At 42.8% G+C, this 18,887-nt stretch overlaps 1 protein-coding gene and 1 long non-coding RNA gene across 6 annotated transcripts in view; one reads left to right on the top strand and one right to left on the bottom strand.

Annotated features, from left to right (window-relative positions):
- The first annotated feature begins 9,996 nt into the window (after nucleotides 1-9,996).
- Nucleotides 9,997-18,887, top strand: part of MAST4 (microtubule associated serine/threonine kinase family member 4) — a 581,430-nt gene continuing 572,539 nt past the window's right edge. For all 5 annotated transcript variants that reach the window (XM_032280717.1, XM_032280635.1, XM_032280549.1 and 2 more), the window contains exon 1: nucleotides 9,997-10,699. In XM_032280717.1, coding sequence (XP_032136608.1) covers nucleotides 10,313-10,699 — 387 coding nt within the window. In that variant the 5' untranslated portion in view covers nucleotides 9,997-10,312. The remainder of the gene's footprint in view (nucleotides 10,700-18,887) is intronic.
- LOC116553897 lies at nucleotides 13,608-18,770 on the bottom strand. The gene is made up of 3 exons (XR_004269963.1): nucleotides 18,676-18,770; nucleotides 16,306-16,307; nucleotides 13,608-13,619 (listed from the first exon to the last, which is right to left on the bottom strand). It is a non-coding gene; the product is annotated as an uncharacterized LOC116553897 (long non-coding RNA).

The raw sequence follows: 18,887 nt of genomic DNA, 5'->3' as shown, positions 1-18,887 counted from the left end.
GGAAGGAGGTGGGGTGCAGGACATCAATTCTGCAGGCACAGATGGTAGGAAAGCCGACATGGTTTTGGAATCATGAGGAACAGAAATTTCCTTCTCTGCCAGTTCTGCATTAAGGTTCTCAGCACTGGAAGCTCACTCCAGAGCCTGTTTCTTCACTTCTTCCAAAGACTCAGTGAGCGTTCTAATGTCTTTAAGTAATCCACTTCCTATTTAAACCAAATACAATAGATTACATGATTAGTAATTAAGAACCCTGACTTTCATAATGCTTATGTCCCACCATTTCCTTTTATCTTCCTCCTGCCACAATTCCCTTGTTAATTCTGCAACAAGAATAAGTGTAATAAGGGGTCCTGATATTCTTACATGAGTAAAACTTACATAAGAATGGGGCTTTTTGTAAATAAGGGGCATAGACTCTTCTCACTTTGATTAGGGCTCTGAGTGATGTCTTTGGGATGCCTGCAGGAAGAATCTTGCAGCTTTAGTCTCAAGAGCTCCTCAGGTGTTCCTTCCCCCTGTTCACCATATTCATGCAAGCAGTGCTTATTAATTTGGATGTTTTAGGAAGACAAATAGTTGAAAAGAAACTACTATGAGCATAACAAAATAATAGTGGTTTAAATGGAGGCTTTCTATGCAATTATTATTTTTATTAAAATGAAGGACTATTCAGGAATGAGGCCACTTTATTAGAAAAACAGATGCTTTTTTCCTCCTAAAATATTTTGGGTTCATTTGATCAGTCTATACAATGCTTTAACTTTTTTTTTGTGGATAAACACAGACTTTTAATAAAGCTTGTTTAAAGTCTCATAGTGGCAATGGCCTCATTAATTCGTTCAATAAGTATTTATCATGAATTACAGTATGCCAGATATTATGTTAGGTGATAGCACAAATAAGATATGGAATCAGTAAGATGCAGTGTGCTCTCTTGCCCTCAAGACTCTTATAACCCAGTAGGAAGACAGACAACTCTAACATAGTATGGTGCTAGGATCTGTTGCTTCCAGAACTGGAAATAGTCTTTTTTTTTTTTTTTTTTTTCTGCCAGGGCACTCCTTTTCTTTCTCTCTCTCTTTTTTTTTTTTTTTTAAAGTCGTTTAACCTCCAGTAAGAGGAGTTTCTTCTTACACCTGAAATGTTAATAAGATTGCTAAAATTTGGTGGAAACAGCACTCTTATTAAGGTCAGGAATACATCTTTAAGTTTAGTATCACTAATAGCTTTTGGGTTACATTCAGATGTCTTATTTCCACCTGGACTAAGTTCCTTGGTGGCAAGCAACTGCTGACTTTAATTCAATCAGAAGGAAGTCTTATGGTAGTTCAGAAAATGAAAGGAAAAGCTGGAGAATAAGACTTGGAAAGGTACTGAAACCATAGACGCTCTGGATCTGGTTAATGGGAACTAATTGATAATCTTGTCCAGATACCACTGATCTTGTGTTATTCTTCTCAAAATTCAAAGTCCAAAGATAGCCCAATTCTGGGTTGATAAGGTTGAGACTGCTTAAAATGAAACATGTAATTCCTTAAAAATAAACTGGATGTTCTTATTAAATGAAAGCAGAATGGATATAGGCAGCCAGATTCCAAATTTGTCTACCATTATATTTATGCTTTGCATATGAGGTTCTCATGGTGCTTTCCATGGACATTTTCCTGGGTGGATATTGGTTTTTAAGAGTGCTGTTGCTACTTACAATGTTGTTCTCAACCCAAGATAGGAACAAAAATTATTTTCCTTGTGTAAGGAGAAAGGGCAAAATGGGGCTATTGAGGGCTGAAGTAGTGGTTCTCAATCTTGGCTACCATCAGCATCACCGAGGGACTTTTGCATCTTAATTATTTATTTTAAACAAATTTTAGACTTTAGAAAAGTTATAAAATAAAAAAATTAGAGTTCCCTAATACCCTTTACCCTGCTTCTCCTAGTAACATAATTATAATCGTAATATAAGTATCAAGAACAGGCAATTAGCATTGGTTATTTAGTAAACTACAAATTTTCCACGATTTTTTCCTCATGTACTTTTTTTTATTCCAGTATCTTATCCAGGATCCCAAATTGTACTTAGGTGTTACTTTTTAGTTCCTGAAACAGTTCATCACACTTTAATTATCTTTCACCACCTTGATACTTGTGAAGAGTAAGAACAGTCATTCTGTAGAATGCCCCTCAATTTGGGTTTGCTGAGTTTTCTCGTGATTGGAGAGAAGTTACGCATTTTTTTCAAGAGTACGCAAAGATGAGGTTGTGCATTATAGCAAGGGGTTCAGGATGTTGATATGTATTAATAGTGATGTTTCTGTGGTTAAGTTGGTGTTTGCTAAGGCTTTCATTGTTAAGTGACTATCTTTGTATTGGTAAGTATGTTAGGGGAAGGACTTTGAGTCTATGCAAATCCTTTTCTTCTCAGACTGTTGCCTCCAAATTTTGACTTACATTTTTGGGTCTTGTCAACCCAAAACGGTGATTGCTATGGTGTTCTCCAAATGGTGATTCTCTCTTTCCTTCTTTTCTATGTTTATTAATTGGAACTCTATTGTGAGGAAGAGCTGTCTCTGCTCCTCTGCTTACTTTTAAATTTATTTCATTATTAATTTATATGAGTTTGGACTCATGGATATTTATTGTAGTCTATGATTTAAAACCCAATGCTATCATTATTTATTTGTCATTATGATTTGAATTTATTATTTAAATTGCTCCAGCTTTGGCCATTGAGAGCTCCCTTAGACTGCCATCTGCTTTCTTTCAACAAGGTCCCATCTTTTGATGAGCATTTGCTTAATTTGTGCACCATGAGTTATTTGAGGCTTATTTTGTATTTTCCCCACTTCAGCCCTAAAATCAACCACTTCCCACCTGGGGAACTTATTAAATCCATACCCCAATCCAAGCCAATCAAATCAGAAGAGCTTAGGGGTGGGACTCAGGTGTCAGTAGTTTTAAGTTCCACAGGTGATTCTAATGTGCAGCTGAGTTTGAGAATGACTGGACTAGAGTGGTACTCTGCTAACCTTAATGCGTCTACGAAGCCCCTGGGAATCTTATTAAGACTGATTGAGTAGGGCTGGGGCAGGGACCAAGATTCTGCATTTCTAACAAGCTCCCACGTCTGCTCATTGGCAGATCGCACACTAAGGAAAAAGGGGCTAGAAGACAGTATTTCTTCAAGTACCAAAAGCCTTAAAAAGTACTCCTAGGGTTGCAAAGTGGCTTGTGACTGCAGAGAAACTCATTATTTGCCAACTAACTATTCAGCATCATTTTATTTCTAATTAGTTGGCATTAGTGGTAGAAAGAACTACTTGCCATATAGCGTAGACAGTCAGGGAGATTGCTCTAAGAATTGAAAATAGAAAATGGAATCCTTTGACTCAGAAAGCAAACCTCCTTAATGAATAAAAGCTAGTAAATGTATTTGCCTGCCTCCTATTTCCTGAACAGGCAAAGAGTACTGAATAAATCTTTTGGAAAAATGAAAAGTGATAAAAGAACATTTCATGCTGAAAGCATAGCAAGAAAATCCCAGATGTGAGTATCCATTTTGGAAAGACAAATGCAAAAGATTGGAGTCTTCTGTGGGAAATAGGTCACCATTCTGTATTTTGTTTGAACAGAATCCTCAAGGGAGCATCATCCTCAGTTCTTTTTGTGTATTAGCTCAGTTTTTCCAGCTGTTTTTAGAACATGCAATTCCTGTTCAGCTGCTTAGCTGGCTTTGTCTCCTCAAGGTGGTTGGACTTTAGGAGAATAAGAAGAAACAGGTCCAAAGAGACACAAGGTACAGTTAAGATCATTCCAACCATTCCATTCTTTCTACAGAGCCACGCACATTCGCCCCATAAAATGCCTCTTTGATCTCCAAATTAGGCTCATCCTCAATAATACTCAACGTTTAGAATACCTGATACTCTTGGGGATAGTCCTTTAAAAATACAGATTCCCAGACCTTTGGGTGTGGCCAGGAAGCCAGCATTTCCCACTCCCCTGGGCCTCTGATGCAAGTGTCCCACATATAACACATTCAGAAACTTTAATCAGAGAGATCAGATCAGCAGTATACTCCTCTTTGGTCCATCACAGGCTTGTTAATTTGCTAACTCAGCTCAGTTTCTCATCCTTCTCAATGTCTAGGTCAGAGAACTGAACAGCAGCAATTCACATTATTCCTCTTCCTCCCCTGTTCTTTTTGACCATCATTTAAAAATTCTTTGAATTATCTTCTGGAACTTTGTATTGTAACCCTTCTTTTCCTTAGATACGAACAAAAGCTTGAGAGGCTCCAGGGGCTTTTCCTCCTGGCTGGCTGATCAGAAACTTCCATCGTCTGTATCATGCCACAGCCTTGCGTATAAATCAAAACCTCCAATGTAGCGCACTTCAACAGCCACCTTTTGATAGATATTTACATTGTCTTGAAATTACACTTGTTAGTCATGGGGAGTAGGTAAACACATCATTAATAATGAAAATAAAAATAGCCTACCAAAGTTGGATAATATCATATTCATAATTCAAAGATAATCTGATATTTAGGATTTTTTAGTGTATTATAGAAACGTATTTACTTGGGATTTTGCAAAAATGTTCATTCTGAGTTTATGATATTCTAATTTCATCCATGTAAGAAAGAAGGATAGTTGACCTTTCTCCCAACCTAATGTTTGGGAGAAAGGTAGACTTTCTACTGGGAGTAGACTTAAGGGTGCGATGACTTGTGGGAGTAGACTGGGAGGAGACTTAAGGGTGCGATGACCTGTGGGAGTAGACTGGGAGTGGACTTAAGGGTGCGATGACCTGTGGGAGTAGACTGGGAGTGGACTTAAGGGTGCGATGACCTGTGGGAGTAGACTGGGAGGGGACTTAAGGGTGCGATGACCTGTGGGAGTAGACTGGGAGTGGACTTAAGGGTGCGATGACCTGTGGGAGTGGACTGGGAGTGGACTTAAGGGTGCGATGACCTGTGGGAGTAGACTGGGAGTGGACTTAAGGGTACGATGACCTGTGGGAGTAGACTGGGAGTGGATTTAAGGGTGTGATGACTTGTGCTGGAACATCCTTCTTCCAGAAGAGACAGAGCTTGACATTCACAACAGTCCCCACCTACATGGCAGAGACAACAGAGACTCCCAGAAGAAATGTCTCCCATCACTTCTGAGAACAACACAGAAACCAGAGGTGAGCATTCAATCACAAAACACAATGAACACTTACCAAGATTCCCAGGGGCCCGGTCCTTGAACCAAACTCTTTGGGAGCATGTCTCATAGAACATATGGAGACTGATTACCTTGGAGTAGGCTGATCTTGTCTCTCCTCCCCTTAGGCTGTCTCCTCCCCTTGGTTCTGTCATGCGAAGCTGCACTGTTGGCTTTTCAGAAGTTGTGATTATGTTGTTTTTATTTTTCTGACTTCTGCCTATGGTGAAACTGCAGAGAAAAAGCTGTGCTTTCACACTCACCTCTGGTCCCACAGTATCCAACACTAGACACATTTATAAAAATGCCTCTTGGAGGGGGAACATTTCTGGCCACTGAGGAAAATATTTATTATTTAATTAACAAGATAGGAAAGTTGAACTTCAGGATTTAGATTAATCAAAACTGATTTTGGTCCAGTGGTTTGCCAACACTCCAGGAAATTTATCCATGGGTCCAACTAGGGTACTTCTGGGGAACTATCTTGACTCTGTGGTCCTCTTCTATTTATAGTTATCTTTTGAGTTGGCCCAGTTCTGCTCTGGATACTCTTAGCCTGGACTACAGTCTATTTCCCTCACAGGCAGGTGTGGAGGTGACCAAGTACACTATTATTTATATATATATATACACACACACACACACACACACACACACACACACACACATATATATTTTATTGCACTTTAGCTTCTGGGGTACATGTGCAGAATATGCAGGATTATTGCATAGGTACATACATGGCAATGTGGTTTGCTGCCTCCATTCCCCCGTCACTTCTGTCTGGCATTTCTCCCCATGTTATCACTCCCCAACCTCCTCACACCCCACTGTCCCTCCCCTGGCTCCACCAAACAGACCCAGTGTGTGATGCTCCCCTCCCTGTGTCCATGTGTCCTCATTGTTCAACACTCGCCTATGAGTGAGAACATGCAGTGTTTGATTTTCTGTTCTTGTGTCAGTTTGCTAAGAATGATGGTTTCCAGATTCATCTATGTCCCTACAAAGGACACAAACTCATTGTTTTTTATGGCTGCATAGTATTCCATGGTGTATATGTGCCACATTTTCCTTGTCCAGTCTATCATCAATGGGGATTTGGCTTGGTTCCAGATCTTTGCTATTGTGAACAGTGCTGCAATGAACATACACATGCATGTGTCTTTATAATAGAATGATTTATAATCCTTTGGATATATACCCAGTAATGGGATTGCTGGGTCAAATGGAATTTCTAATGCTAGGTCCTTGAGGAATTGTCACACTGTCTTCCACAATGGTTGAACTAATTTACACTCCCACCAACAGTGTAAAAGTGTTCCTATTTCTCCACATCCTCTCCAGCATCTGTTGTCTCCAGATTTTTTTAATGATCGCCATTCTAACTGGCATGAGATGGTATCTTAATGTGGTTTTGATTTGCATTTCTCTAATGACCAGTGATGATGAGCATTTTTTCATATGTTTGTTGGCCTCATATATGTCTTCTTTTGAAAAGTGTCCTTTGCCCACTTTTGAATGGGTTTATTTGTTTTTTTTTTTTAAAATCTGTTTTAGTTCTTTGTGGATTCTGGATATTAGCCCTTTGTCAGATGGGTGGACTGCAAAAATTTTTTCCCATTCTGTTGGTTGCTGGTTCACTCTAATGATTGTTTCTTTTGCTGTACAGAAGCTCTGGAGTTTAATTAGACCCTATTTGTCTATTTTGGCTTTTATTGCCAATAATTTGGGTGTTTTAGTCATGAAGTCCTTGCCTATGCCTATGTCCTGAATGGTTTTGCCTAGGTTTTCTTCTAGGGTTTTTATGGTGTTAGGTCTTATGTTTAAGTCTTTAAACCATCTGGAGTTAATTTTAGTGTAAGGTGTCAGGAAGGGGTCCAGTTTCTGCTTTCTGCACATTGCTAGCCAGTTTTTACAACACTATTTATTCAACAGGGAATCCTTTCCCCATTGCTTGTTTTTGTCAGGTTTGTCAAAGATCAGATGGTTGTAGATGTGTGGCATTACCTCTGAGGCCACAGAGACCATGTACACTTTTAAACTGCAAATTTTGAAGTAGAATGTGAAATCTATTTAGTGGACTACAACTAGCATCTTTATTTTCAATAAAATATAAATTTCAGGCTGCATTACTTAAAGGAAGGGTAAGTATTGTTTCATGACATTTTATTTGTTTTTGCAAGTATGCATGTGTGTCATGAGTTCCAGCATGAAATATATTTCTTTTTTGAGGTTCAGATTTAAAAAGTTAAAGAAATATTGATCTAGTAATTGACTTTGATCTGTAGGGGTTAAGATCACAAATGCTGGAGCCAAATGTTCAAATTTGAATCCTGGCTCCATCACTTGCTAACTGTGTGACTTTAGCTGAATTACTTCTCTGTCACAGTTTTCACACATTTCACAAATATCATATGAGAATAGCAATAGTAGCTACCTCATTGGGCTGATATGAGAATTAAGTACACTAACATTTTAAAGTGCTTAAAATTCTGCTTGGCACATAGTAAGTGCCTTAAAAATGTTTGTGGGAAAAACAAATCTGTTCGTTAAGTATTTCCTTTTACATATTGAATCAACACAACAAAGTTTCTTCCCTATGGATATTTATAATATAGTATATACATATATATTTGAAAAAGCTGTCTGTTTTGAGTGGCATTATATTAATACTAGAATGCCTAAGAAAGAGAGCATTGGAACCAGACTGCTGGGTTCCAAACCACTGCTTACTTGCTGTGTGACCTTTCCAGATCCTCAGTTTCTTAATCAATAAAATGGGAATAATAGAATCTGTTTCATGAGGTTATTGCCAGGATTAAATGAGGCCATCCAGAGAAGATGCAGAGGACTCAGTGATAACAACTATTGTCATTCTTGCTGTCGGTTATTCAGACCATGACCTTGCTTCTTATTTCCGTATGTACTGAAAAGCAGCCCCTCCTCTTCTTTTATGTGCATGTCTGAAATTGTCATTTCAGTTCAGCTCTGGTGAATCAACCACATAGGGGCTCAGATAAAGGCCAGAACTCCTAAATAGGAAAGTAATTGTGAGGCCAGGGTTACATTCGGACTGCCCCACTGTGCTCTCTCTTCAGCCTTGCTCTCACAGCTTAACTGCCACTAGACTTGCCCTTTTGCCTCAGCAGGTCTTCATATCCCTGTGGATAACTCCAAAGTGTTACAATGAAAGCCTGACAGCTGGAGTCCATTTTGCAGTATGGCCATCGAAGGCACGATGGACCCATCATATTTCCTTCCCCTTCATCGTGAGGGTAGGAAACTGATCAGGACAAAGGTTGCTGTCCAATCTGATGAAACCCTCTGTGTGATGTATCGCTTGTAAATACCATGATATCATGAAAGGCTCATTAGCTGAAGGGACCTTCAATTAGGATCCTCCAGTTCTTAAGAACCTTTGGCAAGGCTGTTTTGACAAAGAGAAATCTAAGATGCTCAAGGAACTGCTACTGTTTTTCTGTAACTCTTTCCTCTTCTCCCACACACATTGTTTCCTGTAGCACTTATCACAGCTTCTAAAATGGATAATGGAGCTATATTATGCAGTATCAATCTCTTGCTTGACCATAAGCTGCTCAAGGGCAGGGGACCTCACTTATTAATCTTAGTATCCCCTGCAAGCATCTGGCACACATCTCAATCAACGTACATGGAATTGAAGCGGTTGAATTTATATCCCAGGTCACTGTGCCAGAGCTCAGAATGGGGCTAGAGCTGAAGGCAAGAGAGGAATCATTTATTTCCCACTGCTTAGCTGACTGCTGGCTTCCAAGGAAATTCTAGTCACTGGACAGGCAGCATCCTCCAGCCCCAGGGAGGGCCTTAAGGGTATTCTGTTGGTACCTTTAGTGAAAGTTCTTTCTCCTAGTTCTTAGAGGTAAGGAAAATGAAGCAACCTGTCCTGCATCCTGTTGGTTTACAACCCAGGGCTAGGAGAACTTACATTGGAAAGTGAATCCTTTTCATCTTCTGCTTAGCTGATCATACCTAGACAGACAACGAGTAGCACCACAGAGCTTGGTCCTAATTAAATACAAGCACATACGTTGTTATCTTCCTCCCTATCAAAAGGTGCGAGTCTCACACTTAACTTTTTAGTTTACAAACAGGAAATAGTCTTTTAAAAACTCTCCGTGTATCCAAGCTAGACACTCTGCTGATGCATTATATATATTTGCTTTAAACCTGCCCATAGCCAGACAAGACCAGTAGCCATTTACAGTTGAGGAAACTGAGGTCCGAAGAGCTTAAACGGAAAAGCAAAGATTAGAGGTCACCTTCCTTTTGGTTCGCTCACTATACCACGAAGTTTCTCCTCTTTTCCTCCAACACGCTGGTGGGTCCGCGTGCGTGCGTGACTGTGTCTGCGCTTCCTTTTTTCCCTGCGGAGCCCTCCTTCCTCTTCTGGTCTGATTTCTCGATTCCACTTTTTGGAGACAAAGTCCAGTTCTCCTCCAAGGTCTCACCATCCCCTCACCGTCTCCCTCTGACGTCCCAAGGATGGTCAGCCACTCCCCCGCTAAGTTCGGAGTCTCAGCCCTCGGCTTCAAAACTGGGCTCCGCCCCACCCTCCGGTCCCTGGTCCCCGTCCCCCGCGCCCCTGCGCTCCAGCCGGACCCAGGCCGGCTCCCGGGCCCCGCCTCCCCTACCTGACGCCCGCACGGCCAGGGGCGTCGCAGCCTCCGCCCACCGGCGCGCCTGCCCTGCCATTGGCTCCGCGGGCTGCCCGTCTCCCTGCTCCGTCCTGGAGGCAGGTTTTGCCCGAGAAGCCGCAGTCCCGGCGGCTCGGGCGCAGCACCCGGAGCCCCGTGGAGTCTGGAGCGCGGCTCGCGGACCCGACCGAACATGTCCCCGCGCGCGCGAGCCCCCGGCGGCTGCCGAGCTCCGGCGGCTGCGAACTTAGCAGGGGGCTCCTGCGGCCCCGCCGCGGCCATGTAGTCGCCGGCGGGGCTCCCTGCAGCCCGGGAGCGGCAGCGCCAGTGAGCCAGAGCCCAGGAGCCCGCGTCTTGCCCTGGAGGCGCTGAGTGCGCGCCGCGCCCCCGCCGCCTCTCGGGCAGCACTTTGGGCCGGACAGGGAAATGGGGGAGAAAGTTTCGGAGGCGCCAGAGCCGGTGCCCCGCGGCTGCAGCAGCCACGGCAGCCGGACTCCAGCCTCTGTGGCGGTCGCCGCGTCTTCTCTGGGTGCTTCCTCGGCCGAGTCCTCCTCGGGCTCAGAAACTCTGTCGGAGGAAGGGGAGCCCCGCGGCTTCTCCAGAAAGCAGCAGCCGCTGCCACCGCCACCGCCGCCGCCGCCGCCGCCGCCGCCGCCGGGAGGCGCCCTGGGCGCCCGGCCGCCCGCCGCGTGGGCTCCTGCACGCGTGTTGCTGGAGCGCGGAGTCCCTGCGCTGCCGCCGCCGCCCCCCGGAGGAGCTGCGCAGCCCGCGCCCCGGGGCAGCAGCGCGTCCCAGGAGGAGCAGGACGAGGAGGTGGGCCCCGCCTTTCCCCATCTCGCCCCCTCTGGGTCCCGGCAGCCGGGCGACCCCAGCTTCCCATCCCGCGCAGGCCGGAGAGCGCAGTGGCCTGGAGATGGGGAGGGACCCCACGCGCTCTGCCCCGAGCGCGGGGCAGCGACAGTTAGGAGCCCCCCTGTGGGTTATTGAATTCGCTGTGGTTGTTACCACCTAGTGTATGTCTCCAGGTGCTGCCAGATGATGTGTTTTAAAAATGTCAGAGAAGCAAACTCCTTCATGTCTGTATCTGCCTTGGTCGGTCTGTTTATGGATGTGATGTGGACGCCTGGCATGTCCCCACAACTCAGCTCTCTGATTCTCCAAAGTGGGCGTTGTTTCCCACAGAAGGGTTTGGGCCGAGGGGCGGGGAGTTGAAGGGGAGAAATGGTGCCTTGGAGGTGGGAGGCAGAGGGACAGCGGGGCAGCGGTAGCCGTGGAGTTGCGCGCGGGGGTTTCAATGGCGCTAGCCCCCCTGGATCGCCCGCGGGTGGTTTTGGTGCGTCCCCCCTCTGGGAGAGGAGGACTCCCCGCGCTCCCTCGGCGGCGCGGGCGTGCGCGCCTGCAGCTCCGGTTCAGACTTGTTTCCAGCGTGTAACGCTTGTCACCAAAGCGAGTATGGATGGTCTTACGTTTTGGGGTGCGGAGGGGAGGGGGGTCTGTATCTGCCCAGTTTCCTGGAAGGATGTTCCTCCAGAACTTGTGGGTCGCTTCCTAACATGCTGAGCATAGGACCCTAGTGTCCTCCTGGCTGCTTTTTCCGGCTTATTTTCTGCTTTTGGAGGGCAGTCACAGAAGCGTACGATTCTTCATGTCTTGAAGATTGTTTGCTTTGGACGTTTCTTGTGGGGAAGTCATCTTGATCAGGCAGGACCATAAATAAAACATCACCCTAACATAGACTTATTGTGAAATTATTTCCTGAGTGCCAGCGTTGTATTTTCCTCATCTCGGATGGGATTAGCTTTCGTAAGTAATTGCCTTTTTCCCTTAGAGTAAGCAATCAGAGGCCAGTGCCCTGGCAGTAGCCCCCAGGGTCCCCAGCTTGGAAGCAAAAACTGGATCTGGCACAAGGTGAGACGAGGCGAGTCCTAGCCTGGCAGTGATGGAATAAGCCTTAGCTGCTTAGCTGGTTCTTGGCCAACCCTCCTGCAGTAACCATGACCCATTCCCTAATTCCCCTAACCCCCATTGCAAGGATCCTGATTAAGTGTCTGGAGACTTGCTTTCTAGAACTGTCTCTGCTACTGAGCTTTGAGACCTTGGGTATATCACTTCACTCCTCGAGGTTCAGTTCTGTAATTTGTAAAAGGAGGAACTTTAAGTTGACGTTCAGTTTCACATTCATCAGGAATTTCAGATGAATCCGCAGTTCCAAGTCGATCCTAGCGGCGGGATGTCAGGAGTTTGCTGAGTGCCTCACCCACCACAGAGCTACATCCTGGCGGAGATGACCAAGCCCTGTACTGTCCCAGCGTTCCTCGCTGATTACACCTCCCTTTCAAGATGCGAGGCATGTGTCACGTGTTTGCTCCTTAACTTATCCCTCTACTTCCAGGGATGAGCACACTGGCACTGGGAAGCTGGGGATGTACCCTAACTTAATGATTTACCAATATATCCTAATTTAGCATTGCAGCTGGTAGACGAGAGTAGTTAGTTGCTTTATGTTTTCTGTTTAGCTAGGAGGATGCTGCATGGTAAATGATAAACTTGCAGGTGGAGGGGAGGCATGTTGTCAGGGAACTTCTGATCCCCATTCCGTCGCTGATTTATTGCCTGGCCCCAGAATGACAGTGCTTTGCTTTTTTGGAAGTCGATATAATGATAACTTATTTCACAGGCAGTGCAGTGAGAATTGGTTGATTGAAACACATTTTGGAAAGTGGAATAATTACATAACATGGGTCACTATTTGTGAAATCTCAGAATTGCATATAAACTGATAGAGTATTGCAGTTTATTATGTAGCTTAACCTGTGGCATGGGATGCTGGAAATTGCCCAGGAGCAAAATCTTGACTTGCTCTGAGAATTTTAAAGTGAAACTAAAACCAAACCATGTAGTTTTTTCCCGTCTTGTGGAGTAGAGGAGGGATAATCTTTGTGAAAGGGGTTGAAGTCCAGTGCATTTTCTGGTTCTTACACTGGTGATGGTATGGGGCAGGGGGTCTTCACCATTTGTGGGGTTGTGGGCCTCTTTAAGGATCAAATGAAAACTCTCTTGTTCCTCTCCTCAAAAAGCACACCAGAGGATTTGGGAATGCCAGGTAATAAACACACAGTTTAGTGGAAAGATTTTGATCTGACTTCTAGCTCTGCCACCTTGACCAGCTGTGGGATTGTGGACCATTCAACTTCTGCAAGTCTCAGCTTTCTTACCGCTTAAATGGGAATAATAGCAATACAGTTAGGCATTTTACACGTGCTATCTAATCCTAGCACAGTAGCCAACATATAGCATCGAATGTCAAGTGTTAGGAAGTATTAATTTTTTAAGTTCATTCGTGATGAAATTTTGCAAAATGGACCCAGTTGGGTTATCCTGTTGTTTTATTAATGCATAATGTATATGCTACCTACTTTCAGAGACTTGGAGGCTATGTCTGCTTAGTTTATTCCCATTTTATGAGTATAAACTGGGAAACAGTTTTTGCCTCTAGTTGTTTTGTGACAAGGCAGTGTGAGTGTAATGTTATACTACTGTAGCAAGGCATTGTATAAAGCATTAAAAGGCTTGTGTGCAACTCAAAAAATGGAAAGAGGTTCATTTTAAAATTGTTATGTCTAGCTTGGGGAATTGATTTTTCCAAAGGTTTTTTTTTCCCCCCAAGTTATTGTATCAATTTTTGAAGAGCAGCAGAATTCAAGTTTCTAGTATATTATGGAAGTACTAATTTCTTTGGCAACCTTGTTAAAGCTGTTTTGAATGTATTTAGTAATGTCAACAGAGTTTGACCTATTTTGCTTTATCTTACTGTCAATAATGTATAAACTTACAAAGTCTCACATACTTAAGTGAGCCCTTTAAGCTTTTGATGTCTTAAAAAAAGTAGTTTAATGTGACAGTAATGGTAATTTTTATGTACTTAATGTCAAATACATGACAGCTAGACATACAGCATGACTTTTGTTTAAGAAAAGTGTTTCTGACTTTTGCTCTTTTCCCAAGCCTTTGAATTTGGGGTCCATGTGTGTTGAGGAGGTAGCACGCTTCATTTCTGAGCGTTAAAACACTCTCAGAAGGACTGTTCCCCTGACAATATCTCTGAGATTTGTCTTTAGTCATTCTGCCTTGTCCTTTCTCAGAGCACCCTGTGATGACTTTAAGAAAGTACTTGGGTGCTGTGTGGTAACTGTGTCAGCAAACTGGCCGAGGGCAGGAATTTTGTCTTTGTATGCTTAGCATGGTACGGTTAATATATTAGTAGGGGCTCAGTAAATATATGTTGAATGAATGAGAAAAAATGGCGTCTATGAAAATAGTTGCACATTTGATTGAAGGGTGCTTGTGTGCGCTTATTTATTTTGTCTGTTGTTAATTATGATATACAAACCTCTAGATCTCTTATCAAGAGAAACCTTGTGGAACACAGTGAGAAATGAACAGTTTTTCCAGGTGAATTTTGAATAGTCAGATCACTGAGGTTCCTCAGAATGTCTTTGAAGAGACCTATATATTAACTGTTACGGACTCTCCTTTTCATTGTGTTTGTTAGAACTTGAAATGTGCAGAGAGATTCTTAGCATGGCAGAAAAAGGCTTAGTAATTAAGGATTTCCAATGCAACAAGAGAGAACCCAGTCCTGCTATACTAAGGGACTTTTTTTGTTGGTGTAAGTTGGGACATGTTTTCCCTTATTAACAATAGGCTTACAGTGATAGGATGATTTTAAATTGTTCTATGAAGTGATATATAAACATGAGGACTGCTTTTAATGTCATTTTGGATGTGTATATGGGGTGGGGGTTTCCCACGTGGTACTAATGCAATAGATGAGTTTTTGGTGTTTATCGGTTAAGAAATTAAATAGCAAAAAGCAAAGAGGAATTCAGCAAAGCTTTTCATTGAATTTATATTTTATTAATCACAGAAGCTACCTGATTCTAAAAGAAGTAGTGCATAAATCTTGGCATATTTATTATTTAGTCTACTTTTGGAGTCTACCGAATTTAGTAAGACGCACAAGATCAGAAATTCAGTCAACCAAAATGTGTGGAGCCTGACTCAGAGACATCATCCTGGGCACAAAGATGTTTTTGACCTGAAGGAGCTTCTCCGCTAGTAGGGGAGATAGTCACTAAGCACAAGATTATGAATTAATTGGTTTCAAAGTGTGGCAGGTGGGGAACAGGCTGTGAGGTAGTGAGTGGCCACACTTGTAACTCACTGAGTCCGGTGTTAAAGACTGAGTCACTGAGGAAGTGATCTGTGAGCTGAGACCCACAGGATGAGCAGGAGTTGGGTGGGGGAGGGGAAGGGAAGGGATAGGTGTGGTCCAGGTAGCAGGAGGCCCTGAAGCAGGAGAGAGCATGGTGGGTCCATGGCTCTGAGAGGATTCTGGGTTGTTAGGTGTGGAGGAGCGAAGAGCATGCCATCTCATGACATTTGATAGAGAAGCAGCAGTGGGATCAGACAGAGCTGTCTGGACTTCATTCTAAAGGCACTGGGAGCCATTGAAGGATTTGATGTAAGGAAGTGACCTGATCAGATTTGTATTTTGGGAGGGTCAGGAAGTATGAAACCCACTTGTTGGGAACTGTTGGTTTAGCCTAATTGTTCTAGAGTTGGAATTGATAACCTGAGAAGTCCCCTTAGTAAATTGTGTGGAGGTAAAATGGGGTCATTTCTAGTAGCTTAGGTACTCCAGGTATATACATATACTTTTGAAATATATACATGTGAATATGTATGAAATACATATGAAATACAATAGGAAAATACATATGAAATACAATAGGAAAATAATTTTGATCTGTTGAAGAGAACATCTTAGTGTTAATGTTAATGCTACTTTTCACTGCCATGCTGTTATAACCCTAGTATTGAAGGAAACACTTTATTGACATGAAGGGAAAGCCTTGCAAATGCTCATTTCCAGAGTAAATTTCTGGGACAGATTTACCTGGGCTGAGTATGAGGGGAGACAGTCTGAGGTTGTGCCTCTCTTTTGACAGAAAGCATGGTGTTTGGGTACTAACACGCGTTACTAGAGTCTTTCTTGGATTTCCTAGAGCGGAAAGGTCAGTACCAATGAACAAAGGCTTTTACTCTTGCCACTTCTGGTCTGAGGTACTCCAGGGAATGTCAAATGCTTAATATTTTGCCAGTGTTTTAGTGACAAAGGCTGTCCACTCAGACCTACCGGATACAGTGTGGGAATCCAGGTGGATTTTTTTTTTCTAGTTTGTAGGGAAGAGCATGGAAGTGGGGTACAAAGATGATAAAATGGAAAAAGAATCCTCATAGAACTTGCCCCACAGTGAGAAGGGACATGACCTTGGTGACTTGGCCTTAGAGAAAGCTGAGTGGGGGCCAAGGAGTGTGCATCTTAGAAGAGATGATGGTATGTTTTAGATGAATACCACTCTGTTGTTTCTGATCATGTTCTTACATTCTATAGTGTTGCCAGAAAGGGCTTGTGTTCTTTTCATTCATCCCTTTGGAGCTAGCAGCCGGTGTTTCCCTGCACTGAGATCAGAGTCTGTAGTGACTAAGGGCACAGACTTTTGATCCTAGTTCAGCCACTTATAGGCTGGATGACTTTGATTGGGTTATTATTGTGGAGGCGGTTTCCTCCTCTGTAAAATGGGCATGTAGTTTTTATTACTGAGGGTCATTATGAGGATTAATGAGATGCTTTATGTAGAGTACCCAGCATGATGCTTGGTGCGTAGTAAACACTACATAATGATATTTGCTACTATTACTAAGTATGAAAAAGCTGGTTTATGCAGAGTATTGGTATCATCGGCACCATAGGAAGGTACATAATAAGCAAGAAACCTGCAAGTCCCTTCCCTGATGGATTATGCGTCTAGCATATTTTGTTGGTAAATCCTGGCAGGCTCTTTCATTCATGAGTAGGTAGATATTTAACAGTTATCCCTTTTAATTTCATGGGCAGAGCATTCCTTATGAGATACTAACAGCAAAGCTTTATGGCATATGATTCATTAATCCTTCTATTAAGACACCATCTCTCTTTTGCTCATGGAACCTGTTCTTAGTGATCAGTTATTAAATAATATCCTGCAAGTCTTTATGAACATGTAAATTGCTAGCTGCACCCAGGGATTTAGTCAGAAGGCAGTGTGTCAGCTGTGTGCTGGGTCTGGTGACATGACCATGTACTTCATTTAAGCGTCCTAGAATAATGATTTGGGGGATGAGAAAGGAGTAGGAAGGAAATCAGGTGATTATCTGGAAGTAACCAAGCTTGGTTCATACAAGCATGAGGGATGGGGCAAGGCAGATGATTTGCAGCCATCCCAACTTCTCAGAGGGGAAATCTGTTAGGAATGCAACAGAACTTTAAAAAATGCAAGACCTCCTGTATGCAGATTATCTAACACAAATTCTGTTTTGTCACCTTGGAATGGTATAAACGTTTTGTTTTTTAAGACAAAAATGCAAATAACCTAGTAGCCCTTTTGATGTAACTCAAGCTGGTGCAGTGATTGCAGTTCACTTCTCTTCCAAACAACAGGTGATCTGCCCTGTGCACTTCTTGACATTTACACAGCTTTGCATCATTTAGTTCAAAGGATCTTGTTCTCTTTTATGTGTCTAGTATTTTGTCTGGCTTCTTATTTGATGATGATATTTTAGGTTAAAGCATACTGAAATACAAAATGAAGCAGAGTCGGCTTCGCCAACAGTTTCTGTGCATTTGTGTTTCTCCCTCTCTTTGCTCTTCTCTTACCGCCCTCTCACCGGGTTCAGAATTCCTAGGAGGGATTGGATAATAGTTACCTGTGCTTCCAGGCTTAGGAGAGAAAGCCACACCCTAAATGTAAAATGTTGGTTCAGGACTGTGGTTCGTGGTACAGTCACATACTCTGAAGTCACATTTAACTGTATGGAACTTCTGTGAAATTCCTGGTGTCTATTCCAGCCTCCCTTAATGAAAAGCAGTCACTGCTTATTTAATGATTTGAATTCATAACTAGACACGTGTCTGTGAGACAGCTTATAAATTTGTATCCTAGGCCTCTACTCTTGCCAGCCCATCAATTTGCCTCTCAGACACAGTCAATATAATTTTGATTATGATACTTACTTCCACTGAACCTTCCAGTCCAAATGCTTTGTAGTGATACTGGGGAAGGGGGAATGATGGTAGGTGGGAGGGAGATGGAATACTGACACATTGAACTTCTTTTCTTAACTAATTTCATGGGCTATCATGTGGAAAATGAAAATTTAATTTTAATGTTCTTGGTTTGTGCTTTTGCGGTGTTTTCAGCAGACAGCAAGATCACAAGTGCACCCAATTTAAGGTAGATGAGAGTCTGTTAAACTCACATCAGATGTGGGTCTTTTGGCTTCTGCCTGAGAACTTGGCTAGCTGCTCTTTAATAAGCTGAGAAGTTAGGTGTGTTAGTTCCTTTCTGGCTGGTGATTTTGTGCCTTTTTATGTTTGTCTAACAAAAATAATCTCTGACTTCCTTATTAACATTTTTCTTCTCAGGCATTTCTTCACACAGAAATCGATGTACCTGCTGCAATGCCGGAAGGGCCCCAGGGCCTCATCAGTGGTAGGGAGACTAAGTTACATTGGGTTAAAATTGGAGGTTAAACTATTATGTCAGTGTACACAGTCACTGAGACTGACATTCACAAAATCCACACATTTGAAATTACTTCTTGGGGCAGTCATAGACAGCAAAACTGCATTATGGTATTGAAATGGAATGAAGTGATGAAATCAATTTTGTGTATAAAAGTTCAACTAAATTAGTTGAACTTTTTATGAAATAAATTAGTTCCATATAAGCCTATCTAGTCCTACACAAGACAAACTCACAAAACTTGCTTTTCACTCACATCCTTTTAGCTGGAGTGGCTTGATTGAAATAACCTGAGTCCTCACCTGGGCTTCATTTTAAGAGTGGCTCTGAGGATACTTAAATGCAATGAAGAAGAGGAGGGGAGGATTGCTCTA

The sequence above is a fragment of the Sapajus apella genome, unplaced genomic scaffold (assembly GCF_009761245.1).
Source record: "Sapajus apella isolate SASKATOON/1434 unplaced genomic scaffold, GSC_monkey_1.0 scaffold1, whole genome shotgun sequence".
NCBI classification, from domain to species: Eukaryota; Metazoa; Chordata; class Mammalia; order Primates; family Cebidae; genus Sapajus; species Sapajus apella.
This window is presented reverse-complemented; position numbering and strand designations above follow the sequence as displayed.